Here is a 21347-nt window from a genome sequence, read left to right on the forward strand (position 1 = left end):
GCACTGCAGGCGGTGGCTTTACCCACTGTGCCACGGTGCCGGCCCCCAGGGTCACTTCTCTCTTCATTCTTCGATTTGACGAGTATTGATATTACTGCATTTCACCAAACCTGGTGATGCCGATTGCCGGAAGCACCTGTTTCTCATCACTTAGAAACATCCTGCAGCTAAGCCACGGTGCTTTGTAACGAAAGACACATTCTGATTTGAAAACCACGTCCGTGTGGGACCTGTGTCCCTGCACCCCAGTGGGATGTGGTGTCCCAGGGCTGTGGCTGAACAAGCCACCACCGCTCCGGGCTCGCCCTCTGGTGAACGCCTTTCCCAGCGCCCTGCCCACACAGCCGTGCTATCAAGGGGTCTCTGTAGGCACCAGGCTGCCCTAAGGGCCGAGTGTGGGGTCGGTGGTGGGTTCCGGCCCCCGGCACTGACCCTGCCGCCTGGTGGCCGGAGACGGGGCGGGGAGAGGCTTCCTCACGGCAGAGGGGGGCTCGGCCCCCTGGCCTCTCGCTGGTCTTCAGGGTCCCAGCGCAGCTTGGGTGAGGACGCAGCTGGGGGAGGCACTAGACGGGGCTCCTGGCCTGGACCGTGCAGTCGCCTCTCCCTGTGTCAACATCCCGCTGACACACGCCTCTCTCTGTGTCACAGCGGGCCTGTGGCGCTTGTGTCCTCATCACATCAGAAGAGCGAGTGTCGCAGAGCAGTCGACTAGGGAGAGGGCTGGGCTTGGTCTTGGGTGCCTGGAGGGCTGGGGTGTGGTCGAACGCCGATACGTGTTTGCCGTGACGTGTGCTTGTTGCCTTGTTCACCACACACACCACGACACGTCTGCCCCCGCTCAGCCCTCGTACTGGTGTGGGAGCCCGCGGGCAGCCTTGGGGAAAGAAGAGGACGCCGACCCCGAGAAGGCTCTCCCCACGGAGCACTGTGAGGCCGAACCCGAGGCCCTGGTGGCCGGCATCAAGATCAAACACCTGTCCAAGGTACCACTTCCCTGGGGGCCACCAGCAGGTGCTCTCCGACCGCTGTCCAGGCACAGCCCACGTGCCCTTGTGTATCGGCAGTGCCCGGTGTGGGGTCAGCACTCGCTTTCCTGGCTGTACCTCCTCCCAGCTTCTCCGTAATGCTGATTCTGCTTAGCCGTGCTGGACACCTTGGCCTCCTGGGTCCTCTGGTCCCTGAGGGACACTGAGGCACTCATAGGATGCATGGGAGGTGGGAGTGGCAGGAAGAAGCAGCGCTTCCCGAAACTTCACGCCCAGGCTCTCTGGTTGGGCGATGCTGGGACAAGCCTTCCAGAGAGGGCAGGAGGGCTGTGGAGTGAGCCCCCAAGGGCCCCGGAAGTCCAGAGCGGCCTCTGCCTTTCCCACAGGTGTTCCGCGTGGGGAACAAGGACAGGGCAGCGGTCAGAGATCTGAACCTGAACCTGTACGAGGGGCAGGTGACTGTCCTGCTGGGACACAATGGCGCGGGGAAGACCACCACCCTGTCCATGCTCACAGGTGAGGGCCGGCAACCCCCTCCGCCTACTCCCAGCCACCAGGAGTAAGCCCCAGCCCACAGGCCCAGGGGGACACGCAGTGACCCTCGCCCCTCCAGCTCTGTGAACCAAAGGCTGACTGGAACCAGACAGGAGCAGGTCCGCCCCCTGGTGATCATGGCCCGGCCCTGGCCTGTCACCCCGGCTCTGAGGTTGGCACAGGCTCAGCTCTGGGGCGAGGCTCGGTGCAGGCGATTTGCTCGGCACACGCACATGACTCAAAGGAGCCACTGTTGGGTGTGTGCTTCTCATCTCTGGCCGGCCGGGGTGCCCTGGAGCGGGGCTGTGTCCCCCGCCCTCCTCACAGCTGCAGGCCCCTCACAGCCCACTGTGGCGGTCAGCAGGGTCAGCAGGCCTGTCTCTCGTGGGCAAGGTCCTTGGGTTCAACAAAAGGAGCTGTGTGCTGAGGCAGGGGCTCCTTCTGCCTGGTGCCGGTGAGTTAAGTCTCATGCGGGGCTGGGGATCTTCTGCTTGGCCCCAGGTCTCTTTCCCCCCACCAGCGGACAGGCGTACATCAGCGGGTACGAGATTTCCCAGGACATGGCCCAGATCCGGAAGAGCCTGGGCCTGTGCCCCCAGCACGACGTCCTGTTTGACAACCTGACCGTGGAAGAGCACCTCTCCTTCTACGCCCAGGTGAGCCGCCGGGCGGGACCGCAGAGGTGCCGGTGCCGGTGCCGGTGCCGGCAGGCCCAGGCTTCACCTGCCTGGCGTCCAGGCCCTCTTAGGGAGAGCTGTTCTGGAAGGGCTGGGCTAAGGGCGGGCAGACTCCAGCAAAGCGGCGCCGAGGGAGGACTTCTCCCAGGCCAGGGCCTTTGGGCGGACAGGGTCAGCCTCCCGCCAGAAAGGCCTGCCTCACGCCCCCTTGGTCCTGTGGTCTCAGCTGAAAGGCCTGTCGCCCCACAAGTGCCCCGAGGAAGTCAAGCAGATGCTGCACGTGCTGAGCCTGGAGGACAAGCGTGACTCCCGCTGCCGGTTCCTGAGCGGGGGGATGAAGCGCAAGCTGTCCGTCGGCATCGCCCTCATCGCGGGCTCCAAGGTACGCAGCACGGGCCAGCGATCTGCAGGCACTGGGCACAAGCCGGGGACAGCAGGGCCCCGGGGACGGCGGGCCGTGGAGCTCAACCCCGCCGGGCCCGGGTCGTGCCTCTGCCCACCAGGTGCTGATGCTGGACGAGCCCACCTCGGGCATGGACGCCATCTCCAGGAGGGCTGTCTGGGACCTGCTGCAGCAGCAGAAGAGCGACCGCACCATCCTGTTAACCACCCACTTCATGGACGAGGCCGACCTGCTGGGGGACCGCATCGCCATCATGGCCAAGGGGGAGCTACAGTGCTGCGGGTCACCGCTGTTCCTCAAGCAGAAATACGGTGAGCGCGGGAGGCGGGCGGGTGGTCCGGCCTCTGTCCAGGATGGGGTCAGTGCCTTACGGTGAGCACAGGAGGTGGGTGGGCGGTCCAGCCTCTGTCCAGGATGGGTCAGTGCCTTACGGTGAGCGAGGGAGGCGGGCGGGCGGTCCAGCCTCTGTCCAGGATGGGGTCAGTGCCTTACAGTGAGCGCAGGAGGTGGGTGGGCGGTCCAGCCTCTGTCCAGGATGGGTCAGTGCCTTACGGTGAGCGAGGGAGGCGGGCGGGCGGTCCGGCCTCTGTCCTAGGACAGGGTCAGTGCCTTACGGTGAGCACAGGAGGTGGGTGGGCGGTCCGGCCTCTGTCCAGGATGGGGTCAGTGCCTTACGGTGAGTGCAGGAGGTGGGTGGGCGGTCCAGCCTCTGTTCTAAGACAGGGTCAGTGCCTTACAGTGAGCACGGGAGGCGGGTGGGCGGTCTGGCCTCTGTCCAGGATGGGGTCAGTGCCTTACGGTGAGCACAGGAGGCGGGCGGGCGGCCCAGCCTCTGCCCTAGGACAGGGTCAGTGCCTTACAGTGAGCACGGGAGGCGGGTGGGCGGTCCGGCCTCTGTCCAGGATGGGGTCAGTGCCTTACGGTGAGCACGGGAGGCGGGCGGGCGGTCCAGTCTCTGTCCTAGGACAGGGTCAGTGCCTTACAGTGAGCGCGGGAGGCGGGTGGGCGGTCTGGCCTCTGTCCTAGGATAGGGTCAGTGCCTTACGGTGAAGGTGGGAGGTGGGCAGGCGGTCAATGCCACTGGCCTGCTGTGCACGGGCAGCTGCCCACTGTTGGTGTTTGTGAAGGGCCCTTCTTGGACTCAAGGCCCGTGTAGGGAGAACCCAGGCCCAGGTGGAGGGGCCGTGAGGACGAGGAGGGAGTGGAGCAGAAACGATTCATTGAGGGTCAGTGCCAGGGCCACTGAGAACAGCAGTGCCCTCGCCAACGCGGCAGCTCCCACGTGAGCGTGGCTCCCGCACCGCCCTGGACCAGGGGGTGGTGACTTAGATCAGGACCCAGGCCTTCCTTCTCAGGGTCACCTCCTGGTCCGTCGTGGTGCTGTCGTGTGTCTAGCCCCCACATTCCCTTCCTTTAGAGCACCCCTGGGGCCCCACCTCACTTCTGGCCTCTCTGTGACCAGCGCACAGCCCTCTTGACTGGAGGGTGCCCCGGTGTGGTCAGTAGCAGGCTGGAAGGGCCCCTTGTCCGGGGGGCCACTTACAGTGAAGATACTAAGGCTTCTTCTGTTAACAAGAAATGGGGGCGCGGGCCTCAGGAGCCAAGGTGCCGTCTGCGCCTCAGCCCCCAGGAACGCTGTTGGCTGTTCCCTGCCCGGGCCCCCCAGCTGGCCAAGGTATACTCTGGCAGGGCCCAGCATCCTCGTCTCTGAAGTGGACGAGGCTGTCCCACTTCCTGCAGAAGGTGCTGGGGAGGTGAGGTGGGGGCCCAGGAAGCGTGCGTGGTGTCACCGCACCTGTGTCTTCCTGCCGTGTTGGGCAGCGTCAACCCACAGCACACACGCATGACCACGTTAGCCCCTGCCCGAGTGCCTGGAGGGTCTGGAGAGCTCTCCCCGGCCAGCATGTGGGAGGCCTCACCCGGGGACAGCACAGAACGTCGCTCTGGCTCCGCTAACCCTGCCTCTCCAGCCTCTCCTGCGCACCTGCCCAGCCTGAGCCCCAGAGCCCCTAGTGTGGACTGGAGGAGTGGGAGTGGCCCAGAGCCTCACACTGGCCACGTGTTCCAGGCGCCGGCTATCACATGACGCTGGTGAAGGAGCCGCACTGCAACCCCGCAGGCGTGTCCCAGCTGGTGCGCCACCACGTCCCCAACGCCACCCTGGAGAGCAGCGCCGGGGCCGAGCTCTCCTTTATCCTCCCCAAGGAGAGCACGCACAGGTACAGACGGGGAAGCAGCTGTGGGCCGGGAGGGCCCAGTGCTCCCAGTCTCCCTGCCCCTCTTCGGTGTGGCTGTCAGCCCTGGGGCCCCAGGACGGTCATCCCTGGTCAGTTTCCCTGGCGGGGTGCAGTGTGCCCGGCCCCCTGGGCAGGGCTGGAAGGAACACGTTGTGAGCCAGGTGGCTCCCTCCTGATGGGTTACACGCAGGGCTGCCCTGCTCAGGAGAGCCGCCGGACTCAGACACCGTGTGTGTGTGTGTTCTGGACCTCGGACCTGAGGCCCGTGCACTCACACACGGGACACAGGAGGGAATGGCCACCCTCAGAGCGCTGGGCTCTGTCTCGGAAGTACCTCACTGTCCTTGCGAGAAGTGGCTTTGAGGCCACTCCCTGTTCCAGGCCCCTGACCTCGATTCCACGCCCACTCCGTCATCATGCACTCCTGTTCCCCCTAGAAAATGGGCCAGTAAAGAACCTTCTGGAAAACTCCCATGATGCCCCAGGAGCTTCCTTCCCCACTGGCAGGATGGGAGCCTGGCATGGACTTTTCTCCCCGATATTTGTGGGATGGATGGGTGAAAACGGCGCAGGCCTGGCCGGCGTTTGTGCCGTCCGCGCCGTGAGCGGCAGGGGTTTCCACGCCTGCTGCTGCTGCGGGTGCTGCCTGTCTGTGCCGCCTGCTCCAGCGTTGACGGGGACCCTGCTGCCTCGGCTCGGCCCTGAGACCTGCTTCATTCCGCGGGGCCCCACCGCCTGTGTGCCGTGCGCCGTGCGCCGTGGTTTCTCCACCCTGTGATCAAACGCATAATCGCTGCTTTCTTGCGGCCGGGTTTGTGGTTCCACGTGAGCACCCCCGGTGCCCCGAGGACGTTGCCAAGAAAAGCGGACTGGACAGGGCCCTCCCTTCCTCCCGATTTTCGATTTTTGCTATGAATTGAAATGGTTCTCAAAAAAGGGAACTGAGCTGTGTGAGCCGGCCTTGGCTGTTTCTTGAAAGGCATTTCAAGGAGTTGGCTGTCCCCTGCCCCTCGCCCACCTACAGGGAGGGGATGCCGTGTGGGGAATTTTCTAGAAGGTCTCTGAGACGCTGTCTTCACTGCCGGTCCCTTCCTAGGTTTGAAAGCCTCTTTGCCAAGCTGGAGAAGCGGCAGAAGGAGTTGGGCATCGCCAGCTTCGGGGCCTCCGTCACCACCATGGAGGAGGTCTTCCTGCGGTCAGTCCTGGGGGTTGGGGTCACTCCCGTTCTCGGCGCTGTGGGCGATAAAGCAGCCACCCCTCACTCGGTCACGTCCACCTGGAGACCACCGGGGTGCTCACAGGCGAGCAAGGTCCCGGCAAAGACCGCCGTGGGGGCCGTGCCTCCAAGAAGATTCCAGCCTTGGCGCAGACCGGCCGGAGGTGGCGCTGATGACCAGGGCACGACAGGGCAGCCCCGGGAAGCCCTGGCCTTGAGAGCCAGGGTCAGGAGGCGCTCAGGCTTCCCTGTGGCTCGAGCATGGACTGAGGGCAGGCCCCTGCTGTCCTTGCCGCCTGCTCTCCCGCGGTGCCAGTCCCTCCCGGGGCACCGAGCCTCCCCCCACCCTCGGCAGCTCGTGCCCCAGACACACACCTTCTACCACCAGGGGCCAGCTCGGTGACGAGCCTGCCCCAGTGCTGCCATTGAGCCCTGAGCCCCCGTCTATCTCGCAAGGCCCTGGCTTGAGTCTGGGCGGTCTCCCTGGGGCAGGGGCCCCGTCTGGCTGCCCCTCCCCTGGGCTTGGCTGGCTGTGGACTCTGATAGCCCAGAGGAAGTCCTGCTGAATAAATGAGTGGACACAGTGGATGAAGACAGGGAGTCAGGCGGTGGCTCCGCGTCAGGGCCGCTGCCCTCTGCCCTTCTCCCCGCCCCCTCCTCAGTGGAAGGGCAGCTTGGCTCCTGCCTCCCCAGGGGGCTGGGTCATGAGCAGTGCCCCGTGTGTCCGTCACAGGGTCGGCAAGCTGGTGGACACCAGCATGGACATCCAGGCCGTCCAGCTGCCTGCCCTACAGTACCAGCACGAGAGGAGGGCCAGTGACTGGGCTGTGGACAGCAGCCTGTGTGGCGCCTTGGACCCCACGGATGGCATCGGCGCCCTCATTGAGGAGGAGCCCAGCATGGTCAAGCTCAACACTGGGGTAGGCACGCTGTGCGGGGCCGGCCGCCCTGACCCCAGGGGCAGAGGAGGGTCCACAAGGGCGTCTGTGCCAGGCAGAGGGTGGACCTCCTCCCAGTAGGCTGCAGGGTCGGGCAGGGAGTGGACCTCCTCCCCACAGGCTGCAGGGTCGGGCAGGGGGTGGACCTCCTCCCCACAGGCTGCAGGGTCGGGCAGGGGGTGGACCTCCTCCCCACAGGCTGCAGGGTCGGGCAGGGGGTGGACCTCCTCCCCACAGGCTGCAGGGTCGGGCAGGGGGTGGACCTCCTCCCCACAGGCTGCAGGGTCGGGCAGGGGGTGGACCTCCTCCCCACAGGCTGCAGGGTCAGCAGTGAGAGTGGACCTCCTCCCCACAGGCTGCAGGGTCGGGCAGAGGGTGGACCTCCCAGTAGGCTGCAGGGTCGGGCAGTGAGAGTGGACCTCCTCCTCCTCACAGGCTGCAGGGTCGGGCAGTGAGAGTGGACCTCCTCCCCACAGGCTGCAGGGTCGGGCAGGGGTGGACCTCCTCCCCACAGGCTGCAGGGTCGGGCAGAGGGTGGACCTCCTCCTCCCCACAGGCTGCAGGGTCAGCAATGGGAGTGGACTTCCCCCCCACAGGCTACAGGGTCAGCAGTGGGGGTGGACCTGCTCCCCACAGGCTGTGACAGGGCCTGCAGAGTTGTGTGGTCACGGCTCTGTGTGGTGTCCTGAGCCTCCCCCGCCCCCAGGCCCCTCGACCAGCCCCGTGGTTCCTGGTGTGGCTGCAGGTGCCACCTGGGGGCAGCACCTGCTCCCAGGAGGTGGGGGTCAGACGCTGGCTCCACGGTGTCTCCCCTGCAGCTGGCCCTGCACTGGCAGCAGTTCTGGGCCATGTTCCTGAAGAAGGCCACGTACAGCTGGCGGGAGTGGAAGATGCTGGCCGCCCAGATCCTCGTGCCCCTGACCTGTGTCACCCTGGCCCTGCTGGCCATCAACTACTCCTCGGAGATCCTCGACGACCCCCTGCTGAGGTTGACCCTGGGCGAGTACGGCCGAACCGTGGTGCCCTTCTCCGTTCCTGGGACGTCCAGGCTGGACCAGCAGCTGTCGGAGCGTTTGAAAGACATGCTGCAGGCCCAAGGACAGGAGCCCCGAGAGGTGCTGGGTAAGGGGCATCCCCCAGGGCCCGGGGTGGGGGGCCGGGGTGCGGCCAGGGCGCGGCTCCTGGACGGCCCTCGTGCTATAGGAGGTTTAGTGGCGTCCCTGGCATCGCCCCCACCCCTCACGACAACCACAGATGCTCCGGACCTGGCCAGCTGTCCCCTGGGATTAGGCCTCCTCAGGTGCTGGTTCCCGGAAACTAGGAAGTTCGTGGTCTTTGTTACTTTCCGTGTGCTTCCTGGTCATAACCACCTCCGTGTGACGTGGGAAAACTTAGAGCCGTCAGGACGCTGGCGGCCTTGGTTGGAAGCCGCCGCAGGCGTGCAACAGGCTGTGCTGTGGTTAAACAGAACGTGGTGGACGCTTTGCTTCTCACCCCCCCTCCCTGACCAGCAGGACTGAAAGACGATGAAGCCTGGGCGGGAGTCCAGCACGTCTTAGGACGCGGTTGACGGTGTTGGCTGCTCGGGGCCGGCTGCCAGCACGGTGGGCCCTCACAGCAGGGAAGAGCTGGCGAGGCCCCGCGAGGCCCTGCCCACGGCCAGGCCCCCGAGCGGCACCGTGAGGTCCCCGCGTCCCCTGACCGTGCTGTCGCTCCCCAGGTGACCTGGAGGAGTTCCTGATTTTCAGGGCCTCGGTGGAGGGGGGCGGCTTCAACGAGCGGTGCCTGGTGGCCATGTCCTTCGGAGATGCAGGGGAGCACACGGTGGTCACCGCCCTGTTCAACAACCAGGCCTACCACTCCCCAGCCACCGCCCTGGCCGTCGTCGACAACCTCCTGTTCCAGCTCCTATGCGGCCCCCGCGCCTCCATCGAGGTCTCCAACTACCCCCAGCCCCGGAGCGCCCTGCAGGCTGCCAAGGACCAGTTCAGCGAGTACGCACGGCCCAGGGCCAGCAAACACCTGTGGGCCCCGCCCTGCCTCCCACCGGGCTCCCAGATGGCCTCACTGCTCTGCCTTCTGTTCCCAGCAGGGGGCGTGCTGCCCGCATGGTAGCCCAGTCTAGGAGAGTCTAGGAGACCCGCGGGTCAGCCCAGGGGTTCAGGCTTGGCCGGGGATAGTGGACCAGACACAAGGCTGTCTTGGTTTGCCTTAGCAGCTGTAGGAGGCGTCACTGAGCCAGCATGGAACCCGCCCGTTTGTAATTCCGGGTCAGGTGCCGATGGTGCGTCCAGAGGGAGCCGTCGTCACGCTGTCGTGGTCAGGCAGCGTCTGTCCACTGTGGACGTGCGTGCTCTAGGCACTTCCTGTACACACATTTCTCAACATGATGAGTTCAGAGTTCCTTTTTTTTTTTTTTTTTTTTTTTTGCCACATATTATTCATTGTCCCAGCACCATCTGCGGAGAGGCCAGGTGCTGGGGGCAACCAGAGGCAGAAGCTAGGACACAGTGGGCTTGGTCACTCCAGGAGCCTAGTGGCAGGTCTGGCTTGGGACCATGCAGTGTCCCCAGGGGAGACGGCAGATGGTGGTGTCCCTGGGTGTGGCTGGGGCCGGCTGGGCTGGGGGAGGGGCACAGCTGTCCCTGCTGACGAGAAGGACAGAGACCCTCGGGCTGCAGTGCCCTCCTCCCTCAGCCGCGTGTGCTGCACAGCGCGGGGGGCAGGGGCGTGGTTCCTGCTGCCCAGAGGCGCTGCGCTGGCGCTGAGCGGCCCTGTCCCCTGCAGGGGCCGGAAGGGCTTTGACATCGCCCTCAACCTGCTCTTTGCCATGGCCTTCCTGACCAGCACGTTCTCCATCCTGGCGGTCAGCGAGAGGGCCGTCCAGGCCAAGCACGTCCAGTTTGTGAGCGGAGTCCGCGTGGCCACTTACTGGCTCTCTGCTCTGCTGTGGGACCTCATCTCCTTCCTCGTCCCCAGCCTGCTGCTGCTCGTGAGTGTGGGGTCCTTCCCCGCAGGCCACGGCCGGGGGTGGTCACCCAGGGGACCCGTGCACAGAACCGGAGCCGGATGGGGAGTCTGGGCCAGGCCCAGCCCCTGGTTCTCGGAGGACAGTTGCCCCTCCATTTCCTCTCTCCCCCCCACCCCCAGCCGCTGCCCAGCTCGGGTGGGCAGGGCCCTAGATCCTGATAGTGACTGCATCAGCTAGGGACAAGGGCCACCACAGGGGCCAGCTTATTGGCCAGGGCCCGAGGGCATTTGAATGTGACCATCAGTCCCTCCCCGGCCCCCGGGGGGCGCCTGCTGCACTGCGCGGCCTGAGTCCCCCCTCCCCGTCTGTGCCACATGGCAGGCGGTGTTCCGGGCCTTTGACGTGCGCGCCTTCACGTGGGACGGCCACGCAGCCGGCACGCTGCTGCTGCTGCTGCTGTACGGCTGGGCCATCATCCCCCTCATGTACCTGATGAGCTTCTTGTTCTCGAGCGCGGCCACCGCCTACACCAGGCTGACCATATTCAACGTCCTGTCGGGCATCGCCACCTTCCTCATGGTCACCATCATGCGCATCCCAGGTGGGAGCACCCCGCCCCGCCTCCCGGCCAGCCCCAGCCGGCTCTGCGGCCTCCCTGCCCCGTGCGGTTTCCGCAAGGCCACCCTGGGAGCTGCGGCCTCGCTGGGCCTCTGTGGCCAAGGTCCTCTCCATGGAGGTCCCCGACCTACGAGGACGCCTGAGACCAGCGCCTCCCTGCCGCCGTCTGCCGTCTGCGCTGACTGGCCTCTTCTCTCCTCACCGCAGCGGTAAAACTAGAAGAACTTGCCAGAACCCTGGACCGGGTGTTCCTGGTGCTGCCCAACCACTGCCTGGGAATGGCGGTCAGCAGCTTCTACGAGAACTATGAGACCAAACGCTACTGCACCTCCTCGGAGATTGCCGCTCACTACTGCAAGAAGTTCAGTGAGTGTCCGGACCCGCCCCGGCCGGCCACAGCGTCCATCCTGCGCACTCGGGGCCACTGGGCCCCACGTCCCGCCCGCCCGTCCTAGCCCTCCTTTCCACCTGTCCTGGCATCCAGGACCCAGGGCTCTGACCAGAGAACACGTCCTCCCCCTGTCTGGAGGCCGGAGGCCGGAGGCCCAAGACCAGGGTGTGGGCAGGGCTGTGCCCCCTCCAGAGGCTCTGGGGAGGGGCCTTCTGTCCCTCACACCTTCAGGGAGCTGTAGGCCTCGCCGCTCCAGTCTCATCTCTGTTCTCACACGGCCTCTTCCTCGTGTGTATCTCAGATCCTCTGTCTTTCTCTTACGAGGGCACCTGTCACCTTAAGACCCTTAACCAATTCCGTCTCCGGCAACCCTACTTCTGAACAAGATCGCAGCCACAGGTTCAGGGGTTAGGGCTTGAGCCCTGTGCCTGGAGCTGCCCCCACTGTGTGTCGGACGGCAGCCCCATGGCCACCCGCAAAGCCCAGTCCCTGCCCTGCGCCTGCTGCATCACTCACGGGATTGGGTTTGCCATCGCTCACTGTGTGAGCCTGACCCCCTCCAAACCGTGGCCACGCACAGCGCCCGACCCTGGAACGCGCGTGTGTGAGTGGACGAGGCGTGGTCAGCACTCGTCCCAGCCTCGAGGGGCACTTCCTGCAGCCAGATCCCCAGGAAGCATGGGAGGTGTCCGGGCTCGTGGGCGGCACCCGGGGAGGAGGGCGTGCAGTGGGGCCGGGGCCACACGTGCCGGGCTGCGAGCACAGCGCGTCTCCCCGCGGCCCGCAGACATCGTGTACCAGGAGAACTTCTTCGCGTGGAGCGCGCCCGGGGTCGGCAGATTTGTGACCTCCATGGCCGCCTCGGGGTGCGCCTACCTCACCCTGCTCTTCCTCATCGAGACCGACCTGCTGTGGAGACTGAGGAACTCCGTCTGTGCCTTCCGGAGGAGGTGGACGCTGGTGAGCGGCTCCTGGACGCCTCACGGGCTGCTTTGGGTCAGCGAGACGAGGGGCTTCATCACCACCGACCCAACACAGCCAGGAGGCCCAGTTCCGTGTCAGCACTCGAACCCGGCAGGGCGCCCGGCTCCCTCCACCCACAGGGGCTGCCCTGTGTGCCCAGACCTGGTGCCACAGCATCAGCCCTGGGGGCCTGGGACTTTGTGCCCTGCAGAGGTGGTGTCTGGGGCCCCTCAGTGCCCAGAAGAAGGGGTGCAGGGCCCCAGGGGGTGTTTCCCACGTCCGTTCCGTCTCCATTCCCGCCCTCAAACAAAGCCTGTTGAGGTTTCTCTGCTGCACAGAGCCACGGGGCCGGCTGGCCTCTTTGAGACAACACTGCTTCTCTCCACGAAGCCCCTCGTCGATGGCTGCTGTGAGACCCTCGGGGCTCGTGTTTCCTGATCCAGCACAGGCGGCCCCTCACCCCTTCCCGCCTGCAGGCCCTGAGGCTGGGGTGCACCTCGGAGACCTCAGACCCTTGAGACCTCCCTGGGGGACCTCTGCCCCTGCCCTGTGTCCCTCGGAAGAGGGGCCTGTGCCGGGCTTCAGTGGTGCCGTCTCTGTCTCGAACCACCAGGCAGAACTGTGCGCCCAGACAGCGCTGCTTCCTGAGGACCAGGATGTGGCTGAAGAGAGGAGCCGGGTCCTGGCCCCCAGCCTGGGCCCCCTGCTCGACGCACCGCTGATCATCAAGGAGCTGTCCAAGGTGATGGGCCATGGGCCCTGCCCCCGCCGGGCCACCTGCCTGCCCCTGGGGCCCCCAGGCCTCTTCACGGCAGGTTTTCTGCGGGCGTCTTGCAGGTGTATGAGCAGCGGACTCCCCTCCTCGCCGTGGACAAGATCTCCCTCGCCGTCCAGAGGGGGGAGTGCTTCGGCCTGCTTGGTTTCAACGGGGCCGGGAAAACCACCACGTTCAAGATGCTGACCGGGGAGGAATCCATCACTTTTGGGGACGCCTTCGTCGGGGGCCACAGCATCAGCTCCGACATCGGAAAGGTGGGTGCGGGGCGGGCCTGCTGGGGAGGGGCAGACGAGGCAGGAGCGGGAGCCCCGAGACAGGAGCGGGGCTCTCTCTGGCTCAGAGTGGGCACAGCACTCAGTCACGGCCAGCACGAGACGGTGCTCGGGGCCAGAGCTGAGCAGGTGACGAGAGGAGAGAAGTGGGGCCAACATCTGAGAACCCCAAAAGGCTCGGGCAGGGAGGGGGGTGGGGTGGACGCTGAGAGGGTCCCAAGGAAAGGCCAGGGCCACCGCCCTTTCCCCACATCAGGCTGAACCAGAGGCAGCACTCCTGCTCCCTCCCGGGGACGGCACAGGAAGTCCCTGTGTCCCCTGGCCCAGGGGAAGAGGGACAGCAGCACGCCTGTGACCGGGTCGGGCCCTCCCGGGGGAGGCCTCAGCCCAGGCCTCACAGAACCTCCCGAGTCGGACTTGAAGGCCTCAGGGTGGGGGCACCACGGGGAGACTCCACAGCGGCCAGCCCCCAGGGAACAAACCCACAGGCCGGCTTCGCAGGTGTCAGGCCCAGATTCTGAAACAAAATGGCTGGAAATGCACAGGGGACAGAAAACCGCGTGGCCTAGAAGCTCGGAGGCGGCCCGAGGGGTCCTGACTGCATCTAACCTGAGTCCCAGGAGGAGGAGAGAGAATGAGGTGGCAAATGGCCCAGCATTTTCCCAGGCCAATTCAAAGCACATTCTGGAAGTCTGGGAAGGCAAAGAAAAGGAAATCCCGTCTCCAAATCCACAGCACCAAGCAGTGTTGGCCCCACCAGGCCTGACCGCGGCAGGGCAGGTGGTGGCGACTGAGAGGCCACGGAGCCCCCTGGTTCTGCCAGACACAGGCACTCACCCAGAAACCAGCTGCTGTCCCTCTCTCAAGACGGGCCCCACCGCTCGTGTCGGATGTTTGGTAGGGGGCCTGTGAGCAGACGAGGGCCCACCTGTTGTCAGCGTCCGTGTGAAGTTCTGCGTGGCTATCACTTTCTGTGGTCAGTGCAGCCCGGCACGGTCAGGGCTGCCCCAGGCCACTCACTGGCCCGTCTCTGCTGGCCGGGAGCCTCTGTGCCAGCCGGGTCTTTCCTCCGTCCTCGCTGCACTGCTGTGGCCGCATGGCAGCCGTGGGCAGCCGCCCGGGCCGTGCCCAGCTCCGGGCCAGCCTCGCAGGAAGAGACCAGGGTGGGAGTCTCCATTGTCCTCCTTCTGACCCACCCCTCGGGGGCTCTGTCCTAACCCCAGGTGCGGCAGCGGATTGGCTACTGCCCCCAGTTTGATGCCCTGCTGGACCACATGACCGGCCGGGAGATGCTGGTCATGTACGCCCGGCTCCGCGGCATCCCCGAGCGCCACATCGGGGCCTGTGTGGAGAACACGCTGCGGGGCCTGCTCCTGGAGCCGCACGCCAACAAGCTGGTCAGGACGTACAGGTGCGGCCTGCGTCCCTGTGGCGAGCTGAGCCCTGGCCCATCGGGCTGGAGCCAGGATCTCTGTTAGCACAGAGCTGGGGAGTGGGTACACAGGCCGTGGCCTGAGCTCCTGCCCACGACTCGGGGCTCAGGTGGGGATCGGGTAGCGTGACCCTGGCAGTGCCAGGTGACAGGGGCTGCCCTGCCGGTTCCCGTGAGGCCCTGCTTCAGGGTAGACAGGTGGCGCTCCCGCTGTGCATGGGGCCAGGCCCAGCCTGGGGCCTGGGGCAGTCGTGGGGCCTGGGGAGCCCCTGCTAACTGTCAGCCTTGCCCTGCACCTGGTGCCCAGCGGAGGCAACAAGCGCAAGCTGAGCACGGGCATCGCCCTCCTCGGAGAGCCTGCGGTCATCTTCCTGGACGAGCCGTCCACGGGCATGGACCCCGTGGCCCGGCGCCTGCTCTGGGACACCGTGGCCCGGGCCCGCGAGTCTGGCAAGGCCGTCGTCATCACCTCCCACAGGTAGAGCCGGGGTGTCCCTGTGCGTCCGTGGAGGAGCCAGACGGGCTGGGCAGGGTGGGACCCCGAGGTGCCCGGAGCCGACCAGGAGACTCCCAGCCTCTGCCCACGGGCCATGCTCTGAACCGGGAGCGGCCTGGCCTGGGCGTCGGCACCTTCCTGTCCGCACAAGACTTTGGCTCTCAGGGCGGGCATCGGCACCCCCAGCACTGTCTCAGGCCTGCCCCCTTGTCCCCAGCATGGAGGAGTGCGAGGCCCTGTGCACCCGGCTGGCCATCATGGTGCAGGGTCAGTTCAAGTGCCTGGGCAGCCCGCAGCACCTCAAGAGCAAGTTCGGCAGCGGCTACTCCCTGCAGGCCAAGGTCCGGAGCAGAGGGCAGCAGGAGGCGCTGCGGGATTTCAAGGCCTTTGTGGACCTGACCTTCCCAGGTGCGAGCCTGCCCGGGGCCTGCCTGAGCCGCTCCCGGCCGCTCTGCCTCTCCCACATCCCTGATCCCTGGGGCCGGACCGCCCTCCGCTGGCCCCGGCCCCCTCCTCACAGGAACACGCCTGTGCTTTGTGCAGGCAGCGTCCTGGAAGATGAGCACCAGGGGATGGTCCACTACCACCTGCCCGGCCACGACCTCAGCTGGGCGAAGGTGAGTGCAGGACCTGGGGCCCTCCAGATGCTGGCCGGGCCAAGCAGAGTCCCTGCAGGGCTCTCTCTAGGTCGGTACCAGGCTCTTTCCAGCGGAGAACCACTGCTTTTCCTCCAAATCTCACCACCTACCAGCCTTTAGGTTTTATCCCCAAAACATCTGGTGGAAAATAATTCCGTGCAGAAAGGAGCAGTGACCCGGAGGGGAGACCCGGCTTGTTCGGGCCACACTCTGAGCTGTGGGCGGAGGCCCCCTGCCCGGCTGCCCCGCATAGCCAGCGTCCTGTCCCTGGGAGGACTCGCTCCTCTCCTCCTGTCGGGGGCTCCAGGGCAGGGCTGGCGATGATCAGATCTTGGGGGCGGGGCTGCCAGTGCTTGTTGCTGGAGGACCCCCAGGCCAGCACAGAAGCCCTGGGTCCTCTCACCAGCGACCTCACCGTTTCCCAAAGGTGTTTGGTACCCTGGAGAAGGCCAAGGAGAAGTACGGAGTGGACGACTACTCGGTGAGCCAGATCTCGCTGGAGCAGGTCTTCCTAAGCTTCGCCCACCTGCAGCCACCCACCTCGGAGGAGGGGCGATGAGGCGCCCTCTGCCGCCGGGCAAGGGCGGCAGGAGCCAGTGCATGCCTGTGCCTCCGCTGCCTTGGGGTTGCTGTCGTCCGTCGTTTTGAATCCCCGTTTTCTACGGTGGCTGTGAAAGAATCGAGGCGGTCTGCACAGAACGGACCCAGGGTGTCGGTGCCCTCACCCAGAAACCAGCGTGCCACAGCTCTGAAGGCAGACTTGCCGGAACCCATGCTCCCAGCCCCGGTGTGGGTCCCACCGTGTGTGCCGGCGGGGCTGCCCTGGGTGGCGAGCTGACCTGGGCCACTGGGTATCTGCACGAGCTCCCACAGGGACGGGGCCGGTGACCTGTCCGTGTTTACAACACTAAGCTCCCCTGGGGAGGAAGTGAGACGCCAGCAGGGGTGAGCCGTGGCAAGGTCCCCTGGGCTGCAGGGAGTGGGCAGAGAAGTCGAGAACCACCGTCTGGAGCAAGGATGTCGGCTGTGACTCGGTGCTGAGACTTATTTTCCAGTGCAGCCCAGGAGGTGCTGCTCCCGAGGGGGTGGGTGCCGTGGCCAGCTGAGCTGTCCCTGGGCTGTGCTTCGTGCCAGATACCTTCCAGAAGCAGGTGGCCAGCCTTGGAGCACGGTCCTCCACTCCCACCCTGCGCCTTGGAGCAGGCACCAGCGCCAGGACAGTCAGGGACGACCACCGGTGTCCACCCCCTGTCTTGAGCACACAGGAAGCACACTGGGACTCTGACCAGAAAATAAAGGCTGTGGGGACCCACGCACTCTGCCTCGGATGTGTCACTGCAGACCAAACAGGTTTTCTCATCGAGTTTCAGGCAAATAAAAGCAGGAACCCAGTTTTCCCTTTGCGAGAATCCATGGCCATGAGGAACAGGTTCAAAACAAGTGAGAAAGTGAGTCAGCCTCCAACCAAGTGAGCGTGGGCTATCATCGTTTTAAACAATTCTCATTTGGATTTTTAGAAGTCTCTCAAAGTTTACGAAAGCTACAAGTAGCTTTTTTTCTTAAGATTTATTTATTTACTTGAAAGAGTTACACAAGAGAGAGGAGAGGCAGAGAGAGAGAGAGGTCTTCCATCCGCTGGTTTACTCCCCAGATGGCCACAATGGCCAGAGCTGTACTGATCCAAAGAAAGGGGCTTCTTTCGGGTCTCCCATGTGGGTGCAGGGGCCCAAGGACTTGGGCCATCTTCCACTGCTTTCCCAGGCCATACAGAGAGCTGGATTGGAAGTGGAGCAGCTGGGACTTAAAGTGGTGCCCATATGGGATGCCAGCACTGCAGGTGTCAGCTTCACCCACTAAGCCACAGCGCCAGCCCCAGAAGTAGCTTTCAATAATTTTCTTATTTTTAAAAAATTATTCAAACTTGGCCAGCACTGCAGCTCAATAGGCTAATCCTCTGCCTGCGGCACCGGCACACCGGGTTCTAGTCCCGGTCGGGGCGCCGGATTCTGTCCCGGTTGCCCCTCTTCCAGGCCAGCCCTCTGCTATGGCCCAGGAGTGCATTGGAGGATGGCCCAAGTGTTTGGGCCCTGCACCCCATGGGAGACCAGGAGAAGCACCTGGCTCCTGGCTTTGGATCAGCGTGGTGCACCAGCCACGGTGGCCATTGGAGGGTGAACCAACGGCAAAAGGAAGACCTTTCTCGCTGTCTCTCTGTCCACTCTGCCTGTCAAAAAAAAAATTATTCAAACTCATCACTTAGTTTTTTTCTTTAAATTTACATACTTGAGAAGCAGGGTTACAGATAGGGAGAGACAGAGCAAGAGGACTTTGATCCACTGGTTCACTCCCCAGATGGCCACAATAGCCGGAGCTGAGCCCATCCAAAGCCAGGAGCCAGGAGCTTCTTCCAGGTCTCCCACGTGGGTGCAGGGGCCCAAAGACTTGGGCCATCTTCTTGCTGCTTTCCCAGGCCATAGCAGAGAGCTGATCAGATGAGCAGCTGGGACTAGAACCGGCGCCCATATGGGACGCTGGTGCCACAGGGGGAGGCTTCACTGACTAGGCCACAGCACCAGCCGCGTCACTTAGTTCTTGTTACAGAAAGCACACTTGGGGGTGGTTGTGGCTGAAGCCTGTCTGCAGGAAAAGGCTGGCGGCAGAGCTGCTGGGGCCCCGCGGCCTGGCAGGCGCTGCAGCCTTTGTGCCTGCAGCCTTGTTGGGGTTGCCGGGCTCAGGGAGGAGACAGACCAGGGAGACCTGTGGCTGTCCAGATGTGCGTCTGCATCCGACGGGCCTGCAGCAGGGCGCCCTCAGTCTGCACAGAGGCCTGTGCCACCACCAGCTCTGAGATCTGCCCTTTTTCTCCTTTGAGAAAAAAAGGGTGTGAGGTAAGGCCCTCAGGGCTGAAGGAACGTCCATGCCGCGTGGGAGACGGGCCACCCTCCCCCCAGAAACCCCACTCATGATGATCCCCATCCCAGGGGAGCTGTCGGGGGCGCAGGCCACAGGCAGGGGCTGTCACAGGTTTCAGAGCTGACTTATTTCTGAGCCCTGTGTGAGGTCCAGAGACGGCAGTCCAGGACTTCATCCCCTTCCTGTCCTTGCTCCACCATCAAGGTCACCTCTCAGGGTCGGACACTGGCGGGAGGTGGGGGACAGGCAGGCATTCCAGGTACAAGGAACCCAGGTGCCAGGACACCGCCTGCACTCGCCACCACATTGCAGGGGACAGGTGGTCCCTCTGGCCGGGGGCACACAGACCAGCCGCAGTGGCCGTGCCCCGCCTCCCCCGTGACTGCCCTGGCCATCGCTACAGGGGCTCAGAGGAGCATAATCGGATGGTTTCCCCCGGGCAAACTCGCAATTCCAGGTTTAGTCCTGGAGTTCTGGGAAAGCCAGGATCCTGTGTCCTGGGACCTGTGGCCCAGCCTTTGAAAGCAGCTGACAAGACAGGAACGGAGCGTGCCAGGCCAAGAGCCGGCGGCGAGGCTGGAGGGCGGGCCCAGGGGTGGCCATGAGTTGTCTGTGGATGACCATGCACACGAGGCGAAGGCAGGAGCTGCCCCTGCATGCCCCTAGCATGGCCTGAGTCACTGCCCAGCACGCACAAGCCCCGGGGCCCATGGCCTGGACCGTGCTGCTCAGCCAGTGCTGGGGGTGGCCCAGAGGGGGCTGGGTCAGGGCAGCCGCTTCCTGTTGCTCCAGCTCAGTGGGCCAGCCCGGCGGCCTTTCAGCTCACCTGGGCCAGCCCAACGCTCGTGGCAAAAGCAGCTGCACCCTCTACCGCCCACTCCCACAGACCAGTCAGCGCCACCTGTGCTGGCCCAGCGGCATCAGACGCCAGGGCGTGAGGGGCGTTCCTGGGTAAGGCAGCCCGGGCCACACCTGAGCCCCAAGGGGCCACCTTGCACCCACTCCCCGTGGAGGACTGACACACACGGCTCCCCACAGCTGCCTCTGCCCCGCCCCCCTAAACCCCGGAACCTGGCAAGCTCTTGCAACTCCTCTCCTTCCCCCCAGAGGGGACTTGGGGAGGGGCAGGAGTCAGCAAGGCCCTGGGCAGGCCGCCCACGCCCCTAGGAGGCAGCACAGTGCTGGGCCTTCCGGGCCTGGGCTGATCTGCGGGGGAAGCCCTGGCGAGCCGGGGCCCTGCCTTCCTCTGCAACACACGGGGCTGCCTGGGCCCTGCTCACACCCGAGCTGCCGGCAAAGGAGGCCTCCGGGGCTGCAGAGGTGCCACAACCACCGGCTGCCGCTGGCCCCAGGGACGCTGGGCCGGGGCTCGGCAGACGGCTCTCAGCCAGGCACGCGGTCCTCTGTGAGACCACTTGGCGTGCAGCTCCGCCCGCACCCTCCTTGCCTTCCTGGCGGCGCACGAGGACAAGCGGCTCTGAGTGTGAAGATGAGCACAGGCCCCAAGTCCACTGCTCTGCTCAGCAGCCTCCGACCCGGGGCCCTTGGGAGGGCAGCCTGCGCCTTGTGGGAGCATCCAGAGATACTGCTGGAGGAGCCCCAGGCCCAGCAGCCCCCTCCCCACCCCTTAAAAGGTTCAAACCCGAGCCAGGAAGCCCACAACTGCCGACCCGCGGGGCTGACCCTTTCAGAAGAGCCCAGCCCCTCCCCGACAGGCACCAACCAAGCCTTGGTGACTGGGCCCTCGACAGGCTGCGGCCCTCACTCACCGCCCAGTCTTCTGCCTGCTCCTGGGTGGCTGGCGAGCTCTGGCGTGACCCAGGCTACCCCTGGCCAGCAGCCTCAGAGGGCTGGCACCACAGGCCAAGGGCAGGGGGGACGCTGTCCCTTGTGTGAGTGCCTACGTCGGCCCGGCCCCAAACCGCCAGCCAGCAGGAGGCAGGGCGGGAGGCCATGTCTGCAAGGGCTCTGCCCAAAGCTGCCCGGGCACCCACCGGGCGCAGCGTAGCAGGCTGGCACCAGGGCCGGGGAGCCGGCGCTCCTGGAGGGACGCAGCCGAGCGGGTCCCCCAGGGTTTACTGTCTCAGCTGCCTTGCAGACAAGTGTCTGCCAATCCTCAAGTGGCAAAAGCCGGGCTGCTCGGCTGGTGGAGCTCAGCGGCTGACAGCACATTTGATAACAGAATCAGTGATATTTAGCAACAAATCTGACTGAATTTGCAAGTGTCTGAATAAATCATGATTTGAGATTTAATATAAAATGTGTTAGTTTAGACATGTGCCAGATTTAATTACTTGGGAGCATTACCAGGAAAGAAAAAAAAAAAAAAAACGCAGGGAGGGGGCTGTCACGGCTGGGGTCAGTGCAGTGGTCTCCCCCACTCCCCCGCACAGGCACAGGTTCTGAGCCCGGGCCCTGGGGGCCAAGGCCTCCTCCAGACGGCCCATGGCCAACACCACCCCCGCCAGGGGCTGCCCTCCTCTGCCCCTGAAGGCGTGCAGAGAACTGAACCTCCCGCCTGTCCCTCGAATGTGTCCAGACTGGACGGGCCGCCAACCCCGCCCCAGGGCAGCACACGCCGGAGGCTTCTGTGCCCAACTCCATGGACACCCCTCGGCCCCGGTGAAGGGTGAGGGCAGGGTGACCCTCCTGGATGGGGAAGGGAGTCTCACGCGCCGCAGACCCCGACCGCTGCCCCCCTCGGCCCCGGGTGAAGGGTGAGGGCAGGGTGACCCTCCTGGATGGGGAAGGGAGTCTCATGCGCCGCAGACCCTGACCGCTGCCCCCCTCGGCCCCAGGTGAAGGGTGAGGGCAGGGTGACCCTCCTGGATGGGGAAGGGAGTCTCATGAGCCGGCAGACCCCGACCGCTGCCCCCCTCGGCCC

The 21347-nt window shown here is 65.0% G+C and overlaps 1 protein-coding gene across 6 annotated transcripts in view; it reads left to right on the plus strand.

The window, feature by feature from the left end:
• The window catches only part of ABCA3 (ATP binding cassette subfamily A member 3), a 40755-nt gene extending 23889 nt beyond the window's left edge, over positions 1–16866 (plus strand). For all 6 annotated transcript variants that reach the window (XM_089321421.1, XM_089321422.1, XM_089321424.1 and 3 more), the window contains 21 exons: positions 843–983; positions 1373–1502; positions 2022–2176; positions 2424–2579; positions 2701–2911; positions 4669–4819; positions 5934–6032; positions 6787–6973; positions 7810–8113; positions 8712–8985; positions 9779–9983; positions 10344–10563; positions 10788–10946; positions 11759–11931; positions 12548–12676; positions 12772–12966; positions 14208–14395; positions 14724–14894; positions 15130–15320; positions 15456–15529; positions 15978–16866. In XM_089321421.1, the coding sequence (XP_089177547.1) occupies positions 843–983; positions 1373–1502; positions 2022–2176; positions 2424–2579; positions 2701–2911; positions 4669–4819; positions 5934–6032; positions 6787–6973; positions 7810–8113; positions 8712–8985; positions 9779–9983; positions 10344–10563; positions 10788–10946; positions 11759–11931; positions 12548–12676; positions 12772–12966; positions 14208–14395; positions 14724–14894; positions 15130–15320; positions 15456–15529; positions 15978–16109 (3645 nt within the window). In that variant the 3' untranslated portion in view covers positions 16110–16866. The remainder of the gene's footprint in view (positions 1–842; positions 984–1372; positions 1503–2021; positions 2177–2423; positions 2580–2700; positions 2912–4668; positions 4820–5933; positions 6033–6786; positions 6974–7809; positions 8114–8711; positions 8986–9778; positions 9984–10343; positions 10564–10787; positions 10947–11758; positions 11932–12547; positions 12677–12771; positions 12967–14207; positions 14396–14723; positions 14895–15129; positions 15321–15455; positions 15530–15977) is intronic.
• Positions 16867–21347: the final 4481 nt, after the last annotated feature.

Source organism: Oryctolagus cuniculus, chromosome 19, assembly GCF_051225735.1.
Source record: "Oryctolagus cuniculus isolate XC-2025 breed Fujian yellow rabbit chromosome 19, ASM5122573v1, whole genome shotgun sequence".
In the NCBI taxonomy this organism is placed as follows: Eukaryota; Metazoa; Chordata; class Mammalia; order Lagomorpha; family Leporidae; genus Oryctolagus; species Oryctolagus cuniculus.